We start from the raw sequence: 23,961 nt of genomic DNA on the forward strand, positions 1-23,961 counted from the left end.
TCATCCCACCACTCACTACCTTTCTATTTCCTCCTGCCCCCCTTGTTCCACACACCATCTTTGCACACCTTATGACTCCCTCCTTGAACCATCCCCATTCCTCCTCCACTCCTAGTTCTACTCTATCCTTTACTCCCTCCCACTCCTCTTTCAGCTTCTTCTTATACTCATTCTCCTTTTTTTTCTCATTTAAGCAGTTTACTCTAAGTACCTCCCTACCTTCTGCCCTCTTCCTCTTTCTCCACCTATTCTCCACTCCCAATTTACCTTCCACAAGAAAATGATCTGATATTCCCCCACTCTCTCCCCTTAGGTCATGGACATCCTTAACTCTTCCTACCATACTCCTGGTCACCATTATATAGTCCATTAACCCTCTATATACCACCCGTTACTAACTTCTATAATCCCTCCTCTGGTCCTGCTACAAGTGTGTCATCAGCAAACAACAACTGGCTTACCTCCCATTTTTCTCCATTTTCTTTAACCATCTCCAATCCCCAGCCCATTACCCTTGCATTTACCTCTTGCACCACCCCATCCATATATAAATTGAACAGCCATGGCACCATGACACATCCCTGACGAAGTCCCACCTTTACCTCAAACCCCTCACTCTCTCCATTCCTAATTCTAACACAAGCTCTACTATTGTAAAAACTATTGACTGCTCTTATCAGCTTTCCTCCTGTCGTATCCCCTATATCTCCAATACCTCCCACAATACCTTATCTAACCAATCTTACACAGCCAACAGCCTAATCCTTCCTCTACTACTATGCCTTTCAATTCCTCCCATTTCCATTTCACTATACCTACAAACCTAATGTTTACCATAACTGACTTTCATTTCAATAATTCTTGGAAATATCACTCCAATCCTTCATTTATCATTTCACTCCATGGGTCTATGGGAACACTATCAACTAAATTTATACCATAGGCCTTTTCCCTCTTACAAAGAGAGGTGGCCCAGCTGTAACATTCATCTGCCTCCTACACAAAACCCACTCAACACACTCCTTCCTCCTCAGTACCTGTCCCCCACAACACTGCTCTCACATGAGCAAACTGAAAATCTCCCATGTATAAAACAAAATTTTTTACTTACCTAAGCCTGGAGAGCGCAGGTGTATCAGCTGGATTCCGAGCATAACGTTCATAAAGGGAAGCCTCTGCTGATATTGAGGTTTTAGGAGATCCACGTTTATCTGGAGTACTACTACTGGCTTTCCTCTGCAAATACAAAGCATTCAAGTTAACATATTTCCACATGACTAAATTCGTGGATGTTGCTTATTCTCTAAATATATTGTTCTGAGTTACTGTACAGTAATTGGTTTTAACCATTTTCTTGAGGTTTATACTTTCAAACGGCAGCATTTTCCTAAGTAAAATATAACCCCTTGAAGCCCCTCTTGTAGCAAAAAATTTACCATTTAACACACACACACACATACAGATGTGTATATATGTACATTATATGCAAGTATGTATATACATGCATCATACATACATATATATAACAAGGCTTTTTTCTCCCTTACAAGGAAGGTAGCCAAAAAGAACATAAGAACATAAGAAATAAAGGAGACTGCAAAAGACCATAAGGCCTACACTACCACCTGTCATCCACATCCATAAAGTTGTCTAATCGTTTTTTCCCCACCTAGATTTTATTCCATTTATGGTGATTACACTCCACTCCCTTCCACCCTCCCTCTTATCTTGGCACCTCAAGTAGGAAATATAGAGAAACTGCAGCATATTCAATTCCATCATCACCTATAGATATGACAGGCTCTTGGCATATCTATCAAGTACATACATACATACATATATCAAGGCCTTTTCCCCCTTTCAAGGGAGGTAGCCAAAAAGAAAAAGGCATAAAATCATTCCCACCCATTCCATCCCTAAATACACTCCACTCCCCTCCACCCTCCCTCTTATCTTAGCACCTCCTTGTCCACTGCCCTGGGTCAGAGGCAGTGTCGCAAATATTTACTTGAAATCACTTACTTTTGGATATGCCACAATTATCCTACTGAAAGTGGCATATCCAAAGTCAAATAAAGCTGTATAGTGTTGGCCATAATCAAATTTACAAAATACAGAGGAGCATTGGAGTTGAGCATGGTATGATATTGTCCCCAAAAGACATGAGCCAGTAAATTATCAATGACAAAATAAAAATGGTGGTTAAGGGTGACCTGAAAGTCCATGACAAAGTGAATAAATTTTCACAAATTTAATATTGAACTGGGCAGTGGACATGTGGAAATAAACCTATTAGAATGAATTTCAAAGGCTGAATTGAGCAACACAACATAATTATATTAACTGATACCTCAGGTTTCACAGACTAGAAACCTGCAGCACCACAGTGGCTGGCAACAGTTCTCAAGGTCTTCTCATAAATCATTCAGGGAAGAAACTTTGGGCTGTAGTTTGTGTTTCAGTGTCAGTGTGGGACAGTTCCTATGACATCGGCTTATTGTAGTAGGAGAAAAGCAGTTACTGGTTGTTAGCCCTTCTTATAAGAGGTGGAAGAAATACGGCAGAAGTTGACAGAGAGAAATCTAGGGTCTGGCCCAGAGATGAGGTGAGACCATTGAAGGGGGTCTTGCATGACCACCATTTTCTGATATCCATCACTAACTTTACACAACCATATGAACTGAATTTATTTAAAGAGTCCCCCTCCCTCGACACAAAAACTAGTAATTTTTCTCTCCTCACACTTGTATTTCATGATTTGAATAGCACTGGTATCTGTACAGATTACAGTTTGTACATACATGTACCAAGGGCTTTTTCCCCCTTACAAGAGAGGTAGCCAAAGTCAAATGCATAAATCCATTCCCACCCATTTCATCCCCCACATACTCCACTCCCATTCCCATCCCTCCCTTCCTCTTTTCCTGGCTCCTCCTGGATGACAGGTCATCCCTACATCTTGCTCACTGCCCTGGGTCAGAAGCAATGTAGCAAAACACAGCACATCCACAGCAAGACAGCTTCATTTAATAGGTGAATCCCCTCTCCGTCTCCTCATGCAGACAAAGAGATGGGGAGAAATCCCTTCTGGTTGCATCAAAATATCATTCACACATACTGACTCAACCCCCCATCCCACACCCACTCCCTTCCATGCATCACAGCATCATCCATACACAACAATTCTCCACTCACCCTTATCTTCTGTCTTCTTCCTTTCTCTACAGACATTCCCTTGGTCACATGAAGAATTGTCACCCCAGAATGCCCACATGAAAAATCATCACCCCATGAGATCCTACCTGAAGAATTGTCACCCCAGTATGCTGAATATCAACAGTGGAATAAAAATTATGTTTGGTTAGGGTTAGGTTAGGTTGAATGAGGGTTATGGTTATTGTTATCAACTTATACAACCAAAGAATCGTAAACCCAGGATGGCCCACATGAAGAATTGTCACCCTAGGATAGCCAACATGAAGAATTGTAACCCTTTCAAAGACTGGGGTGACAATTCTTCATGTAATTCCATTCCCCTCTTTCCCAATGGCCCTTTTACCCCATCCATCTATCTTATCCTTGGTCACCCCCCCTCATGTTCACTCCCTCCACCTCTGCCTTCCACACCTAAACCCACACTATCCCTCACCAATTGCTCCCTCTGTTCCTCTCCTAATCCTCTCAATCAAAACTCTCCCAACTACACTTAACAAGCTGATCACCTGAAACTACTACATTCACTATTGTCCCCATTTTCCCTTGTAAAGTGGAATTACACAGGCACTCCTCCAGTCCTCTACCCTCTTTTAGACAAACATTAAACAACCTTGCCAGCCCCACCATCACTGTACCTCACATTTTTAGACTTCGTATGACACCCATTTAACACAGGTGCCTTACCTGTTCTCATCATTTTAATAAATGCTTTCATCTCATCTTTCCTTATTTCTCCTCCATTTTCCTCATGCATCACTGTCATTTTCTTAGTGCTTCCCACTGCAACTACCTTTCCCTCCCTATCCTCCTTCATGTTTACCAACTCCCTAAAATACTCTGTCAATCTCTTCCATATATCTCTGTATCTGCACCTTTTAACTTTTCTTCTATTTGATTTGCCTCCTCTTCTCTTAATTTCCTTCCAAAACATCTTTTTATTACTATCAAAATTCTGTCATAGTCTTACCCCATTCTACATCTGCTCTCGTTTTTGTTTCATTTATGCTTTACTTCTCTTTTCTTTGTACTTCTCATATGATTCTCTCATCCTATTTTGTAACCAATCTATGAATGTTTGTTTCTCTTCTACAACCTTCTTTGCTTCATCATCCCACCACTCACTACTCTTCCTTCTATTTCCTCCTGTCCTTGTTCTACACACAATTTTTGCACACCTTTTGACTCCCTCCTTGAAACATCCCCATTCCTCTCCCTACTCCCAGTTCTACTCTATCCTTCGCTCTCTTGCACTCTTCTCTCAGCTTCTTGTACTCCTCCTTTTCTTTCTCATTTAAGCATTTTACTCTAAGCACCTCCCTAACTTCTATCCTTTTCCTCTTTCTCCATCTATCCTCCACTCTCAACTTACCCTCTACCAAAAAATTATCTGATATTCCCCAACTCTCTTCCCTAAGAACATATACTCCAACTCTTCCTACTCCTCTCCTGGTTACCACTACCTAGTCCATCAAAGCCCTATCTACCACCCTTCCATCCACCACCTTCTCCCATGTGTACTTATGCTTGATTTTCTTACTAAACACAGTATTTGTTACCATCAACTCTCTAGACAAATTCCACCACCAACTCTCCATTACAAATTTTTCCTGGAACTCCACACTTCCCAACCACTCTGTCTATTGGTTCATCTCCTACCCTAGCATTGAGATCTAATACCACTACATTGGCATTTCTCCCTAAATCCTCTATGCAATCATTTAAATATATCCAAAGAGCCTCCCTTTCCTCTACACTCTTCTCACTACTAGGCCTATATGCACTTACAAAGACCCACATCTCCCTTCCCAGTTTCACGTTCATCCACATTAACCTTAAAGAAACCTTCCACTCCTCCACACATTTACCTATCTCTTCACTTACTAGTATAGCCACCCCTTCTCTACCTCATCCTTTCTTCACTCCTGACACCCTCCCAACTATACTCCCAAACTCAAACTTGCCCCTCCCTTTTAACTTAGTTTCACTCAATGCCAACACATCGATCTTTCTCCTCACAAACATACTGCCTATCTCTTCTCCTTTATTCTCATGTATACCACATCCAATCATATTATAAGACTTAACCCTTTGTGTTCTGTTTGGAAAACTCCTCCCAGACCATCTTATGCCTTTTCTTTTTTTAGGAATGTCCCTTTGGGACTACAGAGTAAGATGCCTAGTCATATCCCTGTCCCGTTTTGTCGCCTTTTATGACTCAAGTGGGAACACTCGGTGGCAATATTCTTTCTCCCCTACCACAGGGTACATCAAAAAAGTAATTATTTATTCAGAGAAGAAGTGGTACAGGACAGCATTAAGAGTGGGAGACTGCATACCAGAGGTACAGTCACAGTGTAATAAAGTAGCATCCTTTCTCTATGAATAGAGATTTCCTCTATCACAGACAAAATGAAGTATGGCTCTGCTCCATAGGGGCACCCTATATAGACCCTAAAGTATTAGCTGCATGCTACTGAGCAGATTTTAACCTCACAATAATGTGCAGCCAATACCCAAGACAGTTTGTAGCACCATGATACTCCCAAAACCCAATTATAATGACCCTTGTTAAACATATTAATGTCCATATCAATTTGACTGACTTGAACAAAAAATTAGATGCATTTATCCTTTCATGAAAGATATTTACCTGTGCTCTCTCTCTTTCTTCCCTGTCTTTCTCTGCTTGTCTTCGTATCCTCTCTTCTCGTTTGCGAGCAAGTTTGCTGTCAGGTACTGGCTTGAAGGTTAGGTCTGTTCGGGCACAGGAATTGCAATCGCCACGATTCCAGTGCCTCAAGAAACTGTAAAAGAAAAGGTTGAATGGATCACCACAGCAGTGTACCACACTTTCCAACTAGTTCATACCTAAGACTATCAGAAATATTTCCTCTACATAAAATTGAAGTCAAGGGATTTCCCGATTTATCTAAGGGATATGTTCCTGAGGGGATCATGTAATGTAAAAATCACAAAGTGAACAGTTAAGTTTTACTATTGGTTACTTAATTGTTTACATCATGGTAATCTAAATAATCCGTGTAATATGAAAAAATTACTATTTTTTTTACCTCGTGTTATTCCAAAACCACACATTCTAAACACGAATAAATCAAGAAATCCCTGTATATGTAACAGTTTAAAAAGTACACCAAAGGGAACTGAATTTTGCATATAATATAAAAGTACATACATACATACAACTAAGGGCTTTTTCCCCCCTTACAAGGTAGGTGGCTAAAGTCAAAAGGCATACATCCACTCCCATTTCATTCCCACACACTCCACTCCCATTCACTACACTTCCTGCCCCCTTTTCTCGACTCCTCCTGGATGATGGGTCATCCCTGTATCTCACCCATTACCCTGGGTCAGAAACAATGCAGCATGACACAGCACATCCACAGCAAGGCCACTTCATTTAATCAGCAACCCACCCCCTCTCCATCCCCTTGTGCAGAAAGAGAAGATGGGGAGAAATCCCTTCAGGCTGCATCAAAATATCATTCACACATAACCACTCCCTAACCTCATCCCCATCCCCTGGTATCATGACATTCTTTAGTTTATTCTTATTGTGATATTTAAAAACTAAATTCATTCATTCATTCATGTGACTGCATGAGGAGGAATGGGCGGGGGGGTGGGGTAGTATGTGCGAGTAATTTTTGACGCAGCCCGAAGGGTTTTCTCCCCGTCCTCGCCTTATATGCAAAGGGGGACGGAGAGGGGGGGTCACCGATTAAATGAAGCGGCCTTGCTGTGGATGTGCTGTGTCTTGCGACACTGCTTCTGACCCAGGGTGGTGGGCAGGGTGTAGGGATGACCCGTCATCCAGGAGGTGCTCAGATGAGAGGGAGGGTGGGAGGGGTGTGGAGTGTATTTAGGGATGAAATGGGTGGGAGTGTTTTTATGCCTTTCCCTTTTTGGCTACCTCCCTTGGAAGGGGGAAAAAGCCTTGGTATATGTATGTATGTATGTAAATTCATTCATAAGGTACTTCACCAAACAATAGGTCTCTCATACTATATGATGCAGTGATGTACATTTCATGTACACCTAGGTCTACTCTAACACTCACCAACTGCCACTAGTGTGGATGTTTGGGCCCAGGAAATAAACCCACTTTGGGAATTGGCCTGGGGACATAAAACACCACCACTGCCCAAAATGGGTTCCTAGGCCCAAATGTCTGCACAAGTTTTGGTTGACAAGTGTTGGATTAAGAGACCTAAGTTATACAACTATTCTATAAGTGTTGGTTGACAAGTGTTAGATTAAGAGACCTAAGTGTATACAACTATTCTATAAGCGTTGGTTGACAAGTGTTGGATTAAGAGACCTAAGTGTATACAACTATTCTATAATCCTTATATCACTAAAATTTATTTAATTTTGCTACAACAGTTATTTCCATGGGTGTGAGTTGGGCAGTGTAGAATTAGGTCCTCAATGTCTTGTCACTCAGTGAAGAGATTTTTGTGGAGCTGTTTGGAGTAAATGTAGGACAGTGTAGTATAATAAACTCAGTCTTCTGTATGGTGGTTACACCTAGGCCATTAGATCTGTTGTCAGGCCAATTCTGTGCTAGTACCATTTTTAACATATAGAAGTGCAATTCTTGCTCGTCTTAATTTCTGGGGTGTTATGAAATATAGAATTTGAAAGTCTATCAAAGAGAGTTTGTTTTGTGATCTGTGTGTTGTATGTTTTTGTATGGAAGTGTTGTGAGGCACTGGGGATGCTTTCAAGTTGCATTTGGTGGGCTGTGTTTGTGTGATGTGGTATAGTCTGACTTCTATCATGGCATTTTTTCTGATCTTTTACAATGTTTATGACTTACATTGCACTTTGTGAGCGGTGACATTCAGAGTCTTCCACCTTGGGCTCGGGAGAAGGTTCTCTGTTCACTTGGGTGTCTTCTTCTCCATCATCATGCTCCTCCCCTTCGTAGCTTCCACTTCCTCCAAAGTTTGCACTACTACTACCAAAGCCAGGATGACTACTGGCTGTCACAGTTGCTGGAAGAGCCTGAGTAGTAGGAGGTTGCCCAGGTGTATTAGGTGGAACAGCTGGAGGTGGCGGAGGTGCAGCTGGGGGTGGTGCATGCTGCAGTAAACCTGGAGGTGGTGCAGAAGCTGATGGAACATGTGCTGGACCTGGTGGAGGACCAGAAGGTGGTGCCCCAGGTGGCCCAAGAGATGATCCAGGAAGTGGAGCATGTGCTGGAACTGGTGGTTTGACAGCAGGCCCTGTGTGTGCTGCAGGAGGAGGTGGATGTGGAAGAGTTCCTGGTGGAGGCACTGAAACTAGTGCACCAGGTATGACTGACGAGATGGGTAACTGACTTCCTGATATCTTGACAGGTGAAGCAAGAGGCTGTGTAGTTCCAGGAAGTCTTCCCGGAAAGGGAGGTCCCAAGTGAGGTGGTGGTGGCGGTGGTGGAGCAGAACTAAGGGCAGCAATTGGTTTGGTAGTTGTACAGGATGTTGTAAATGTAGTGGTGTTGTTTATTGGGCCAGGTATTGAAGGAGGTGCATTAGGTATGGAGGGAGGTATGCAGGGCACAGAGGACGAGGGTGTCATCCCTGGTACTGAAGATGGAGGACCAGCACTGTTTGGCCGCTGTACAGGGGACGAGGGCCGTGTTACAGCCAAACGGGGATGAGAGGGATACAGGTGGGGAGGCACATATGGGTAGCTGTATGGGTATGGGTACCCCATGGCCAAAGCAGTAGGCAAGGAGGCTATAGGACCTGCAGATACTGCAGGACTTGTTGCTCCCGATTTTATTTCTTGCTTAATCTCATGACGAGGTTCAGATTTGAATTCTGCTATTATCTCTGGCCTATCTCCACGTTCAGTCTTAATATCTTGCCTAGGTTCTACTTTGATGGGTTCAGTTTTGACTAAATCAGGCTCCACTTTTGGTCGGTCTATGCGAGTCAAGGGCAAGTCTGGTTCTTTCTTGATCTGATCGAGTCTTATAAGACCAGTATTTGGAGGGTATGTGGGAAGTAAAACAGGTATTCCAGGTGGTGGAGGGCGAGTAGTGGGCTGAGGTGAAGGTTGTCCTTGAGCTACGCTATATTGCACAGTTCTGCCACTGCAACTACTGACTGGCACTGCTGTTGATGCAGTCACTGCACTTGTAGGAGTATGAGCAGGCTGTAAGTAACCAAGATGAGGAATAGATCGTAGAGCTCCTGGAGGAGGAGGAGGTGGTGCTGCATGGGGATTTGGCGATGATATACTGGTCAAGGTAGTTGGCGTTGATATCGCAGGATATCTTGGACCCTCTATCTCTGGTTTGACTTTGGCCTTGTCTAAGGGCAAAGGTTGTGCTACTATACTAGCTGGAGCTCTTATCAATTGTCCCTTCTCTTCCACTGATGCAGGTCTGCTGGTGACTGTTGAGGTAGTTGGAGCAGACGGGGCAACACATGCCAGTGGGGCTACGACGGTGTGTGGGTTAGTCCGTGATGGTGTGCCACAGGTAAGTCCCTGAGTGGCAGCAGGAATACGGGCAATGCTGACACCTGGGCGACCAGCAACGTGGCTGATGACACTGCTGACCGACACAGGCCCCACAACACAGCCCCCAGCTTTGCTGCTAGCAATAGCTGTTGAAGGCATATTGGGGGCTGCTGTAGTCCTATATACAATTCCAGTAGAAGCACCTGGAGAAACAGCGGGCACTGCAATGGTCTGCATTGTTGGGCCCATGGTAGGCACTGGGTGACCAGGGGGTAATGCACTGTTGCTACCTAAGATGGGTCGGTCTGTGCGCACCTTCATACCCATTGCTGCAGGTGTAGTTACGGTAGCAACCATACCAGCCACTGGGGTACAGACCACCATAGTCCCTGAGTTCGGTGCACAGGTAATGGGTTGGCCCACAACCGTACACGTACTGGGTGTACATACCATGACTGGGTTGCCGAGGGGACTTGGCGGATGAGAATGAGGTGGAGGTACTTTGGGTACTAAACTTTGGGCTGAAACGGGAAGGGGCTGATGAGCAACAGCTGGGGTTGGCAACGACTGCATGACTGTCGTTGGAGCTAAAGAAAGACTTGGATTTGGATTAGGATTGGGGTTAGGACTTGGACTTGGACTGTGACTTGGATTTGGATTAGGAGTTGGATTAGGAGTTGGATTAGGAGTAGGATTTGGAGCAGGATTAGAAGTTGGAATTTGAGTTGGATTTGGAGTAGGATTGGGAGTTGGATTTAGATTAGGATTTGAATTTAGATTTGGATTTGAATTTGGAATGGGATTTGGAACTGGATTTTGATTTTGATTAAGATTAGGATTTGGGTTAGTATTAGGATTAAGATTAGGATTAGGGTTAGGATTTGGATTAGGATTAGGATTAGGATTAGGATTTGGAGTTGACACAGTATGTGGAGCCATGGTGGACACAGTGTGCGACGTTGTTGATGTCACCGAGTGTGTTGTTATGGTTGGTACATTGTGTGTTGGCGTTGACGAAACAATCTGCGGTCCTGGAGACGTGACTGAACGGGAAGTCATTGTTGGCATATTAGCAACAGTCGTGGTCACTGCTGTGTGTGGAATAGTAACGACAACACTATGAGGAGCTGTTGATGGTACAGAGTGCATAGTTGTTGCGGGTAATGCTGGAGGTTGACTCGGAGCTGGGGAAGCTGGTCCTGCACCAGGACCAGAAGTTTCACACGACTCCGCTTCATCAGAGCTCTCCTCTGAGCTCAGCCCTGATGTCTGTAAAGACAATAAATCATTAAACAATAACATTATATATATTTTGTGGGTCACATGAAGAACTGTCACCCCAGAACACTCACATGAAGAATCATCACCCCATGAGATCCCACCTGAAGAATTGTCACCCCAGTACACCGAATATCAACAGTAGAATAAAGATTACATTAGGTAAGGTTAGGTTGAATGAGGGTTGTGCTTATTATTATCAACTCATACAACCGAAGAATTGTAAACCCAGGATGGCCCACATGAAGAATTGTCACCTTAGGATATCCCACATGAAGAATTGTCACCCTGTTGAAGACTGGGGTGATAATTCTTCATGTGATTCATTTATTTTGTTCAGGCTTATACATGTAAGAACAAAGCACCACAATAAATAAGTTCTATTAAGACAGAAAAAAGTAATAAATACAAAGAATTTCTTCTTATTTCTTTGCCATAATGAAATATGTATATACCGATGAACTTTTCCCTATCCTTACACAGGGACCTGACTCTTCACATAACAGAAATACAGAATGGGGATCCCCAGTACCCTCATTCCACCACACTTAGTTGCTTTTTATGAAATGCACAGTAACACAATGGTGAAGTTGCTTTTTAATGAAATGCACAGTAACACAATGGTGAAATTCTTACCCCAACCACATATCTGAAACCTAAACACCAACACCTAAAGAATGGCAGTACTTCACCTCAATCAAAACAATATTAACTGTATATTTCTATAATTTGGGGGTATGGGGTGCTGATGTGTGAATCATATTTTGACACAGCCTAAAGGGATTTCTCCCCATTTTCTTTTTTTTTCTGCAGGAGACAGAAAGGGGAAGTTGCCAATTAAGTGAAGCAGCCTTGCTGTGTATGTAAAGCCAGGTCCACACTTGTTGCATTTCCATGTATCGTATCATCTTTGCGTACCACCTAGTGATACAATACAGAGCAACAGGGTATTGTACCCAATTGTTGTGTATCTGTATACAGCAGGCAGATATGCAACAAGTGGGTACAATACCCTGTTGCACCATATCATATCACTAGCTGGTACGCAAAGATGATATGATACATGGAAATGCAAAAAGTGTGGACTCAGCTTAACATGTCTTACTGCAGTGCTTCTGACCTAGGGCAGTGGGTGGGATACAGGGATGACCCACCATCCATGAGGAGCTAAGACGAGGGGGAAAAAAAGGGGGGAAAAAGGGTGGAATGGGTGGGAGTGGAATGGGTGGGAGTAGGTATGTGCCTTTGACTTGGCTACCTCCCCTATAAGGGGGAAAAAGCTTTTGGTATATATACAGATTTCTATCAACCAAATTCCATCAAAATTCAATTCAAACAATTATCATACATGAAGGACAAATCAATAGGACTTTAAAATTCATTCCCCACATACTTGATCTTCTAACACAGCATCAAGTACAGATCCCAGCACTCTTTCTCAACCTTAATTTGTTATACATACATATACCAAAAGCTTTTCCCCCTTACAAGGGAGGTAGCCAAAGTCAAAGGCATAAATCCACTCTCACCCATTTCATCCCCATACTCCACTCCCATTCACTATTCCTCCCTCCCTCTTTTCTTGGCTCCTCCTAGATGATGGGTCATCCCTGCATCTCACCCACTGCCCTGGGTCAGAAGCAATGTAGCAAGACATAGCACATCCACAGAAAGACTGCTTCATTTAACTGACATCCACCCCCCTCTGTCCCCCTTCATAATTTGTTATGAAAAATATATATTCATTTGAAGCAGAGGATAAAAATCTAACAATTTAAGCTTTTCAGAGATGTCCTCCTCTACAAGTTGGAGATATACACTAATGTCTTTGTGAGAGCTCTGGGATTTAAAAACACAGGCACCTGCCAACATCATTTGCAAACAAGTAAGACTCAAGAGACCATCCACCTAGCTTTTTGCCTCTATGTTCCCAGTTTTAAACAAATTATGTATTTTCCTCTCCCATTGCCAAACTGGTTCTCCTCACCTCTGCACTTGTGCTTCTCTTCTTTTTGCTGGGTGTGGAAGGAGCCATCCCATCTTCAACCAAACGACTTCTCTTACTTCTTCTGCTCCCTTTATCTTCAATATTCTGAGAAAGTGGTGGAAAGCCCTTAAAAGAAAAAGATATTGTAATTAGTTTTATGATCATTCAAAATTCATCATAATATGGGCACTATTCAATCAAGTGAAAAAAATTCATTGTATTCACCCACACTGGCATTTCACTCATTCATTCACACACACACATGACCCTGTATTTAGAGAGGACAAATCAATACAATCCCAGTGCCAAGGAGAAGATTTGGGTGTTCCCATGCCAACAATCTATGTAACTACTAAACCCCTTTGCAGGACTCAGATGCACATGTCCACTACACCAAGACCTCACGGTCTTTGTACAAACGTACAATACAGTACATGAAGTCTTGTACATTAACATTTTATTAACCCCATTAACCCTGCTAACATGTTGTTCAACAAGGATACATCTATTCTTGGTCAAAATATGTTCTTCATGCCTCAAATCATTCACCATTATCTATTCATCTTTATTCTTGGTTTTCCTTTCAAGTTCATTCCATGTAAATCTGCTTTCCACAATCCTCTTTCTACCCCTATTATCTGCCTCACATCCACATTTCTCTATCTACATACCAAAGGCCTCTTCCCCCTTGTAAGGGGGATAGCCAGCCAAGGCAAGCACCTACTCCCATCCATTCCACTATCCACTGTTTCCCTCTCATCTTAGCTTTCCTATATACATATACCAAAGGCTTTTTCCCCTTTATAAGGAAGGTAGCCAAAAAACAAAGGCATAAAAACCACTCCCACCCATTCCATCCCTAACATACTCCACTACCCTCCACCCTCCTTCCTCCCTCTTATCTTGGCACCTCCTGGATGACAGGTCATCCCTGCATCTTGCCCGCTGCCCTGGGTCAGAAGCAGTGTCGCAAGACACAGCACATCCACAGCAAGGCCGCTTCATTAAATCAGTGACCCCCCTCTCCGTCCCCTCATGCAGAAAAGGAGAAGACGGGGAGAAATCCCTTCAGGCTGCGTCAAATTATTTCTCACATAAACTCCCTCAACCCCCATCACCCACCCATTCCACCTCATGCATCACAGCATCATCCATACACAACCATTCTCCATTTACCCATCTTCTGTCCTCTCCCATCCTTCCTCAACAGACATTCCTAATGTCAGAAAATGAAGGAAAGATATTCAACATTGATACAAATCTTGGATCTGTTCCAGCAACCAAGTGCCAGCCCTCCAGGACTGCAACTCCAGATGGATGGGAGGGTCTCGATGAGACATTAAAATTAATGAGGGTGAGACGATTCTAACACCCATCTCACACGACCATCTAAGTATCCATTAGGAACAATACACAAAATTTATCAAAACAATAATATACTAGAATTGGGTTAGACAAATTTACCTTCTTGAGGGCCGGGGAAGCGTTTGATTGTCGAGGAGTACGTCGGTCAGGTGTCCTTCTGTCTGGTGTTCTTCGGTCAGGTGTTGTACATTCATCGGTCAAAAGATCAGGAGTGTTGGCCCTTGATCGACGAGATGTCCGGTGGTTATGCCGGTTGTTCAACTCTTTGCTTCTTGTTCTTGTCCTGATCCTGAGGTCATCTTCTGAGGGTGTTGGAAGTCGAGGTTGCCCAGTGGTTGCGGGAGGATCCCTCGGATTGGTGATAATTGGAAGATCTCCATACTTTTTAAAATGAATTCTACACTCGTAACAAAGAAGCTGTTTCTCTTTGCCAGCATGGTGCCAATCCCGAGATGCTGAAAAATAAAGCATAACAAGGTCATTAGTAATCTAAATTTTTAGACTGAAAAAGTTGTAATTCTTCAGCAAATGATAAGAAATCTATCCAAATTGTTCATATTCCCCGACTTTTCATCACCACCCAATTAATATCTAAAATACATACCAATAGTCCTTTCCCACTTATAAGGAGGGTGGCTACATCAAAGCACATATCCACTTCATATACATTAAAACTTATGCTCTTCTCATCTTAGCAACTCATATACCTGTACCCCACCATAATGCTCAGGTCAAGGCAATGTAGCACACGGTATCAATTAAATTCTATCTATCTATATACCAAGAGCTTTTTCCCCCATATAAGAGAGGTAGCTAAGTCAACGTCATGTACCTACTCCCACCCATTCCACTCCCCTCCACCCCCCTTTTTTCCCCCCTCATCTTAGCTCCTCATGGATGATGGGTCATCCCTGTATCCCACCCACTGCCCTGGGTCAGAAGCAATGTAGCAAGACACAGTACATTGCTTCTCACCAATTTAATACAGGAGATAATATGCCAACTAGGTGTAACAACTTTCTCTTCTGAGAAAAGGAACTAATAGAATTTGGAGAAAAAGAAATAATAATAATAATAAAAAGAAAATAATAATGATAATAATAATAACAATAACAATAATAATACCCATACATACACATACCAAAGGCTTTTCCCCCTTACCAGGGAGATAGCCAAAAAGCAAAAGGCATAAAAACCATTCCCACCCATTCCATCCCTAATACACTCCACTCCCATCCACCCTCTTCTCTTGGCACCTCCTGGATGACGGCTCATCCCTGCATCTTGTCCACTGCCCTGGGTCAGAGGCAGTGTTGCAAGACACAGCACATCCACAGCAAGGCCACTTCATTAAATCGGCGACCACCCCCTCTATGTCCCCTCATGCAGAAAAGGAGAAGATGGGGAGAAATCCCTTATATATGGATGGGGTGGTGCGAGAGGTAAATGCAAGGGTGGTGGGTCAGGGATTGGAGATGTTTAAAGAAAATGGAGAAGAGGTGAGCCAGCTGTTGTTTACGGACAACACTGCATTTGTAGCAGGATCAGAGGAGGGATTGAGGAAACTGGTGACAGAGTTTGGGAGTTTGTGTGAAAGAAGAAAGTTGAAGATAATAATAATAACAAAATAAATAAATAAATATTCCTATATCTCTTGCCGAGACCTATGACAGGCACCTGCATGAGGTAGTCTGCAACAAGAACATCAGAAAGGCACCTCCCAGCTGTCCATCTACAAAGCCCATTAACAATCTCACTTCAACTTAGAGGTGTCAGACACTTGATCTTCAGACTGAGCTGATTTCTCTTCATCAAATTTTGTATTTCCTATGCCCCAATCTAACCTGATTTTGCAGTCACTGATCTGCTTAATATCAACACCAATAACTGGAAGTCCCATGTGACATGCTATGAAATGAACAAGTGTGAGACTAATAATAATAATAATGGTTGCCTAAGCTTTACTGACTGGAAACTTTCATTCCACAACAGCAAGTCCTTAGGCCCTCCCACAGACCTTGCAAGGTCTGCCTGTGATGATTCAACAACACAGACCTCACCATTTCAGTAAACAATAAAACAATCATTTAGTTTCATACTTACATGTGGTGAAACAGTGTCTGCAGTGATAACCTTGTCTATCTCTTGAGTCTGAATCATCTGAATCATCGTCACGTTCAGAGGCTGAGGATGGGTCCATTGGGTCTGAAGGACCTGCATTACGTGGGGCCCTAGGTGTCCTGATACGTCGCAGCACATTCTGTCTACGGTGACGTCGGTGGGGACGGTGACCCGCTGCTGCAGGAGTCTTCTTCCACAAGTAATAGAAGGAAACTAGGTCACTCTGTAACAACAGAAATATCATTATAATGTAACATTATGTATTCAACTGCAAGTGAACATTAAGGGAGAGCGACTGGAGGAAGTGGATAGTTTTAGATACTTGGGTGCAAGTGTAGCAGGAAAAGGTGGAGTGAAGGTGGAGGTAGAATGTAGATTGAGAGAAGCGAGTAAATGCCTTGGTGGATTAAAGAGTGTAATGAGGAATAGACATTTGGGAATGGATGTGAAGAGGAGACTGTATGAAGGAGTGATTGTGCCAACAGCACTGTATGGGGCAGAAACGTGGAACATAAGAGAAGAAGAGAGAAGGAGTTTGAATGTGTTTGAGATGAGGTGTCTGAGAAGTATGGTGGGGGTTACTAGGCTAGATAGAGTGAGAAATGAGGAGGTGAGGAGGAGAACAGGGGTGAAAAAGGATTTGGGAGATAGGGTTGATGAAAGAATATTAGGATGGTTTGGACACATGGAAAGAATGAGTGAAGAAAGACTAGTAAAAGAGGTATGGAAGGCAGATGTGGAGGGAGTGAACATGAGGGGACGTCCTAGGATGAGGTGGATGGATGGGGTGAAGGGGGCTTTGGGGAAGAGGGGAATGTCTGTTGAGGAAGGAAGAGAGAGAACGGAAGACAGAGGTGAGTGGAGAATGGTTGTATATGGATGATGTTGTGATTGCATGAGGAGGAATGGGCAGGGGGGGGTAGTATGTGTGAGTAAATTTTGACGCAGCCCGAAGTGATTTCTCCCCGTCCTCTCCTTATATGCAAGGGGGGACGGAGAGGGGGGGTCGCCGATTAAATGAAGCGGCCTTGCTGTGGATGTGCTGTGTCTTGCGACACTGCTTCTGACCCAGGGCGGTGGGCAAGGTGCAGGGATGACCCGTCATCCAGGAGGTGCTCAGATGAGAGGGAGGGTGGGAGGGGTGTGGAGTGTATGTAGGGATGAAATGGGTGGGAGTGTTTTTATGCCTTTCCCTTTTTGGCTACCTCCCTTGAAAGGGGGAAAAAGCCTTGGTATATGTATGTATGTATTCAAAATTCCATTACATTCTCATACATACATACATATACCAAGGCTCTTTCCCCCTTACAAGGGCGGTAGCCAAAAAGGAAAAGGCATTAAATCGCTCCCACCCATTCCATCCCTAAATACACTCCACACCCCTCCACCCTCCCTCATATCTTAGCATCTCCTGGATGACGGGTCATCCCTGCACCTTGTCCACTGCCCTGGGTCAGAAGCAGTGTCGCAAGACACAGCACATCCACAGCAAGGCCGCTTCATTAAATTGGCAACCCCCCCTCTCCGTCCCCCCATGCATAAAAGGAGAAGACGGGGAGAAATCCCTTCGGGCTGCGTCAAATTTTGCTCACACATACTACCTCACCCCCATCCCCCTGCCCATTCCACCTCATGCATCACATCATCATCCATATACAACCATTCTCCATTTACCCCTGTCTTCTGTACCTCTCCCGTCCTTCCTCAACAGACATTCCCCTCTTCCCCAAAGCCCCCTTCACCCCATCCACCCACCTCATCCTAGGACGTCCCTTCATGTTCACTCCCTCCACATCTGCCTTCCATACCTCTTTTACAAGTCTTTCTTCACTCATTCCCTCCATGTGTCCAAATTATCCCAACACTCCCTCATCAACCCCATCTCCCAACTCCCCCTCCACCCCTGTTCTCCTCCTTACCTCCCCATTTCTCACTCCATCCAGCCCAGCAACCCACATCATACTTCTCAGACACCTCATTTCAAACACATTCAAACTCCTTCTCTCCCACTCTCTTATGTTCCATGTTTCTGCCCCATACAGTGCTGTTGGCACAATCAGCACTGTATGGCACACTTCTTGGCTCAGAGCCAAAGAAGCAAAACAGAGCATCTTCCACAGCAGGGCCCAACGGCTGGGGCTAGTTTACCCGCATGGCTTCATTACATGACAACTTATCCTATCAGATATCAAGGGCTTTCTCCCCCTTTCAAGGGAGGTAGCCAAGTCAAAAAGCTTGTACCCACTCCTATCCATTCCACTCCCACTCATTCTACCCTTTCCTCTATCTCATCTTAGCTCCTCATGGATGATGGGTCATCCCTGTATCCTGACCATTATCCAGGGTAAAAAACAATGCAGCAAGACACAGCACATCCACAGCAAGGCCACTTCACTTAATCAGCAACCCCCCTCCCTCTGTTCCATTATGTAGAAAAAGAAAAGACATCCACTGAAATTTACAAGGCAAACAAGAACCTCATTTTGGGCTGCATCATTTCCTAATCCATTAACAACCCCTCTCTACTCACATGGATGTAATGAATGCAACTCAAACTTCAACCATTTGAAGGTTAAGCAATCGCTTAATCCATTGCCCTAAGCAGGTTCTCTTGTAGTAGACCTGTGTTGGCATGATGTAGAAACATACATTGTATATTTCAGTACATTCTTGTATCATGTTATTAAGTATATTTATATTGGATTATAGTCTGTGTTGATGTTGTATATAATTTCTAAAGACTATTTATTGTATTTTTTAATCAAATGCCGCAAGGCTTGGCATGAGAAATCTGGCAACCCTGCATGGCATGTCGAAAGCCAGTTGACCACATGACGTTCACGTCTCCCGCACGTTTGGCCTATTGTGTTCGTGTCATTTTGTATATTATAAAATATCCATTGCCTCTTGAATATTCATTCGCCACCATAACATTGGTGCAGCGTTCAAACGATTAGTGACAAATCTATTACAAACACTCGAACTAGACTTTTCAAATGAAAAAGACTACGAAGTGACTTTGATTTGCGTTACGCTTATACGTAACATTTTGTGTTCTTGGGCTGTGTTTTCTCCCATTTTTTTCGTTCCAGCCAGGTAATTTTAGTGAAATATGAACTATTAAAGAGACATTATAGTAACTCTGACACTGTGTCTTCAGTTGTATTTCGGCGCAGGCCGGTGCCGTCAGGGGATTTTTTTCCTGCTATTCTGACCCATCGTCCCGCCTGTCCTGATCATTGCCGTGGGTACCCCGCGGTAATTTGCGCCTGGATGGTGAATTAGACATTTTATTTCCCTCCAGGAGAAGCCAAAGTTAAATCAGGATGACCGGTTAAGTGACGCTTCCCTGCACGAAACCGTGAACGTCAAAATTTGCAATGTTGGAACTGTCTCCCCCGCTGCGACGCATGCTAATTACTATACGTATTCCAAGCGTATGTTATATGCATTATATTTTCTGCTTGTATGATTTTATGTAAGTTTTTGGTGACGGTCATTTGGTACATTGAATTGTTACCCCGAATTTAGATTCTCGTCGGCTATACCGTATGTCTATACTTACGTATTGTGCTCTTTGTCGTATTTAAACTTTGCTATTTTACGGTTCCTCCTATAAAAAATTACTCATTATTGATGTATAAATGCATTAATTCATGCTTGTGTTTTCTGTAACTTATGTCATGGTCCGTGTGATTCACTATATTATTTTTTTTACATTTCATATTGGTGTTATGTTTTCTTAGCTTCTAAGAAGTGGACAAAGTTATCATCTCCCCCATGTCTAAACGAGGCCTTCGTTTCTCAGCCCGACAAACTCATCTGAGCCAATGGGAAAATAGGTAACATTACTGCAATCAGAATCCAACTGTGGTCCCCTTTTTCTGGGATAGACCCCTAATTATAGGGATGCTGTATTTACTACCGACAATGTAGAGGACGCAATCGGACATCGAATGTTTCGACGGGCCAGAGAAGATCCTCCTTTGTGAGGGATCCCCAGATTGTGCCACATTCTTTGGCTGGCAGGAGCTCCTCCTCGGCATTCATGTTTAGATCCGACAACTTTATAAACTATGATTATGCCACCTTTAGGCTAATTTTCTAAAATTTTCGCAGATAATCCTTGGTGTGATGCATTCCATTGGGGTGTCTTTCAAAGGGGCTGATTACTCTCGATCCAGACTGGGTACGATGGATAATCGTCGGGCGCAAGCCAGGCCAGCATCCTTGCAGTAGAGGCATTTGAATCATTGTCCCAGTCCGGACTGGTAGAGAAAGGTAACATTTCCATAGATAGATTTCGCCTTATCGTAGAGTTTCTTCTTTATATATTCTTTTTTTTGGTGCCTTCTGAGAGACGAGCACATCTTCTCTCAGGTAAAGCCTGATGACACTCTATTGTCCTTTGCATCACAACTTTCCGCGTAAACGGGAAAGTTCCATCTAGCTCTTTTATGTATTAGCAATGCTCATCACAGGGTCTGTCCCTTATTCTCCTCAACTCCCTCAATCTACAGTTTACCCCCCCTCCCCTGTTGTGTACTTTGTAACAGGTCGGGTCATTCCACGAGTTTTGTTTCCGCCATAGGGCGCCAGTACACAAGTCAAAACGTCCCCTGTTGGTAGGAGTGTACCTACTGTTTCTTCTAATCAATCGCATGACCTATTCCAGAGTAGAGCCTCCAGGTAGCTCCAGTTATTGGCCATATTCAGGTCAGTAGTACACATTCGACTGAAAAATGTTCAAGGGTTCTTTGAAACTTAGGGAGGGAGACGTTCCACCACCTCGTCATTCCATTTTCCCCAGCGCAGTTTTCCCAAGCCCCAAGGAGTACCCAGCAATGTCGGTCTCAAATCATTCCTTTTGTGTTGTTGAATCTTCTCAATTACTTACCTTTCAATTTTTCACGAGGGATAACGCCTATTGCAGTCACTGTAATACTGGTGCAGAATGTAGTCCTGTTAAGTAGAAAGGCATACTTTGCCTTGCAGAATTGTATAATCTTCCTTTATCTCCCATCTTGTAATAATTGCATTCTTCTGTGCAAGGCTCTCCCTTGCCTTGTTCTTGGATTCAGTTTGTCTTCCTTTACATATTTCCTCGCATGCCACAGTATTCAATGTCACTTATGCTGTAGGTCTCATGGCATTGCCCATAATTGTGATTGCCTCCTGGGTTATGGATGCTCTTCAGCTCATAGCCATAGATATTTCTCCTAGTCCGCCGTGTAGTGCCTTTCTGCAAAGTTGAATATTCTGCTTCGGATAGGCCAGTTTCCGTTGAGGGATTCTTTTGTGCCTGTCCCCATTTCTCAGACCTTCTCCCCTGTTTGCTCATTGTGCTGCTGCTGTTGTAGAGAGCCATCATAATAGAACTTCAGTTCTGTTCGAGTTCCCAGTGCGCGCTCAGGTGCCCCAATTGGTCTGACGTTCTCTCTTGCCCGATTCTATTCTATCGTCGCTTGCCCTAGAAGGAACTCTCTCCACTATTCGTGGAGATCACGTTACCACAGCGAGGGTACCATGTTTACGGTGCTCCTATTTTCTCTCCTCCTGGCAGTCACTTAGGATTCCTTTGAGGTGGTAACGCGCTTGCTGCTTCCAAGATTTCTCCTATTATAGCAGCTTCTGTCTACAGTCTCCTCAACACGTGACCCTGCTTGCGTAGCTTCTGAACTTGCCACATTTGTAGCGAAACTGCTTTTCCTAAGCAACCTCGTCTCCTTGACCTGCTAGTTACCCACCGTCAGACTTTGGCTTTACCAGGTGATCCGTTAGGGGTTACGGATCGTATGGTTCATAGAATTGACCTATCACCGCACTCGTCTGTTTACGTCCCCCCTTACAGGTTGCCCCACTCTCGCGTCTTATACCCAGTCCTTGGTTGACGATTTGTTGAGTGAAGGTGTTGTACAGGAGTCCCACTCGAGTGGAATTCGCCTCTATGTACTCTCTGCCCGCTATCTCTGAGTTTTCTTCTGTCTTTTGTACACCTCTGTCTGTCTCTCCTCTCTCTAATTTTACTTGTCTTTTGGCTGCGTCCCTTTACATTATTTCTGTCTTTTACTTTTCCTGTTTTGCTACTTTCCCGTTTCTTCTGCTTGTCTCTTCCTCTTCTATTGCTCTACAGTCACCTCTAATCCTTCGCTTCCTTCTACTTTATCTAATTACCTTTTTTCCACTTCCTACTTTTCTTCTCTTTCTTATTTGTACTCTTTTTCTCTGTACATTTTTGTTGCGGCTCCTTCTCTCCTTTCTCTCGTCTTTTCTCTCCTGCTTCTGTTAATTCTTATTCTTCTGTCTCCTTCTTTCTTCCTCTTCCCTACCCTTCTCTTCTCCTATGCTCTTTCTTACCCTCTTCTGCTGAGTCTCTATTCTCATCTTCTCTATACTGGCTCACATCTCTAACTGCTCTTTCTTTCTCTTTCCTCCTTTTTTCTTTTCTGTCCTATCTTCCTTCTTCTTGTTCCCTCTTCCCTTATCAACTTTCTGTTTCTCCTTTTACTCCTTACTTCATATCACCCCTGGGCTTCAGTCCTTACACCTTTCCTACTTCTCTCTCTTTGGCTCATCTCTTCTCCACTCTATTTCTCCAAACTCTTTCTTATCTTTGCCTTACTCCTCCCTTCTTTCTTGCCTACTTTCTTACTTAGTTTCTCTCCTCTTTCGAATCCCTTGATTATTTCTCATCTCTTACTCATTTTTGTATCGTTCTCACACTTACTCTCTCTCCTCAATCTTTCATCTTACCCTTCCCTCATTATCGGTCTAAGATTGTTGTCTGACCGCTACTGTGCTACTGACTCTTCTTTTTTTACGCCTGCTCTTGGTTCGCTCTTGTCCTCTGACTATCACTTCTTATCTATACTGTCCCCGTCTCTTGCTCTGCTGCCTTGCACTCATTGTCTCTGCTTTCTCAGTTTTCTACTCCTTCTTCTTCCTTCTTTTCTTTGCACCTCCTTTGTTCTCTGCTTTTAATCTCTCTTTTCTTTCTCACGCTCTTTCTTTACCTCTTGTTCTTCTCTTTATGTCCAATTCCCAGCTTTTCTCTGTCTCTAACTGCCTCTATCCTATCTTCTTATCTTCTCTCTTTCGCTTACTCTGTTTACCATACTCTCTCTTCTCTTGTTGTTGGTCTTTACTTTTATCCTTTTCTCTCTCCTGTGTTGCTTTGGGTTCTGCTCTGTTCGTTTTTCTCTTTGTACTCATGTTCCGATCACTCCCTAGTGTTTTTATATTTCCCTCGCTCTCTCGTTAAGCTTTTCTCTTTCTTTCCCTTTTACAGTTTTCTTTTCCGTTCCTTCTTTTCCGTGCTGCCGTACGCACTTTCGTTTTTATCATTTTCATGTCCTCTTTTTGCTCTCTATTAGGCCTTTCTCTTATCATATGATCTTCTTCTGCTTTTTCTCTCTTTTTCCTCTTCTGTCTTCTGCTTCTCTTACCCCTTTTTTGTCATTACCGCTCTGCCTCACTGTTCGCCTCTTCATTGTCTTTCTGGTCTTCTCCCGTCCTTT

General features: G+C 43.4%; 1 protein-coding gene across 15 annotated transcripts in view; it reads right to left on the reverse strand.

Moving 5' to 3' along the window:
• Gug (arginine-glutamic acid dipeptide repeats grunge) overlaps window positions 1-23,961 on the reverse strand; it is a 109,055-nt gene that overhangs the window by 40,857 nt on the left and 44,237 nt on the right. For all 15 annotated transcript variants that reach the window (XM_076183978.1, XM_076183977.1, XM_076183980.1 and 12 more), the window contains 6 exons: window positions 16,427-16,667; window positions 14,423-14,778; window positions 12,959-13,084; window positions 8,060-10,962; window positions 5,867-6,020; window positions 1,112-1,236 (listed from right to left, as the gene is read on the reverse strand). In XM_076183978.1, coding sequence (XP_076040093.1) covers window positions 1,112-1,236; window positions 5,867-6,020; window positions 8,060-10,962; window positions 12,959-13,084; window positions 14,423-14,778; window positions 16,427-16,667 — 3,905 coding nt within the window. The remainder of the gene's footprint in view (window positions 1-1,111; window positions 1,237-5,866; window positions 6,021-8,059; window positions 10,963-12,958; window positions 13,085-14,422; window positions 14,779-16,426; window positions 16,668-23,961) is intronic.

The sequence above is a fragment of the Oratosquilla oratoria genome, chromosome 4 (genome assembly GCF_046742065.1).
Source record: "Oratosquilla oratoria isolate Oo_2021 chromosome 4, ASM4674206v1, whole genome shotgun sequence".
Taxonomy (NCBI): domain Eukaryota; kingdom Metazoa; phylum Arthropoda; class Malacostraca; order Stomatopoda; family Squillidae; genus Oratosquilla; species Oratosquilla oratoria.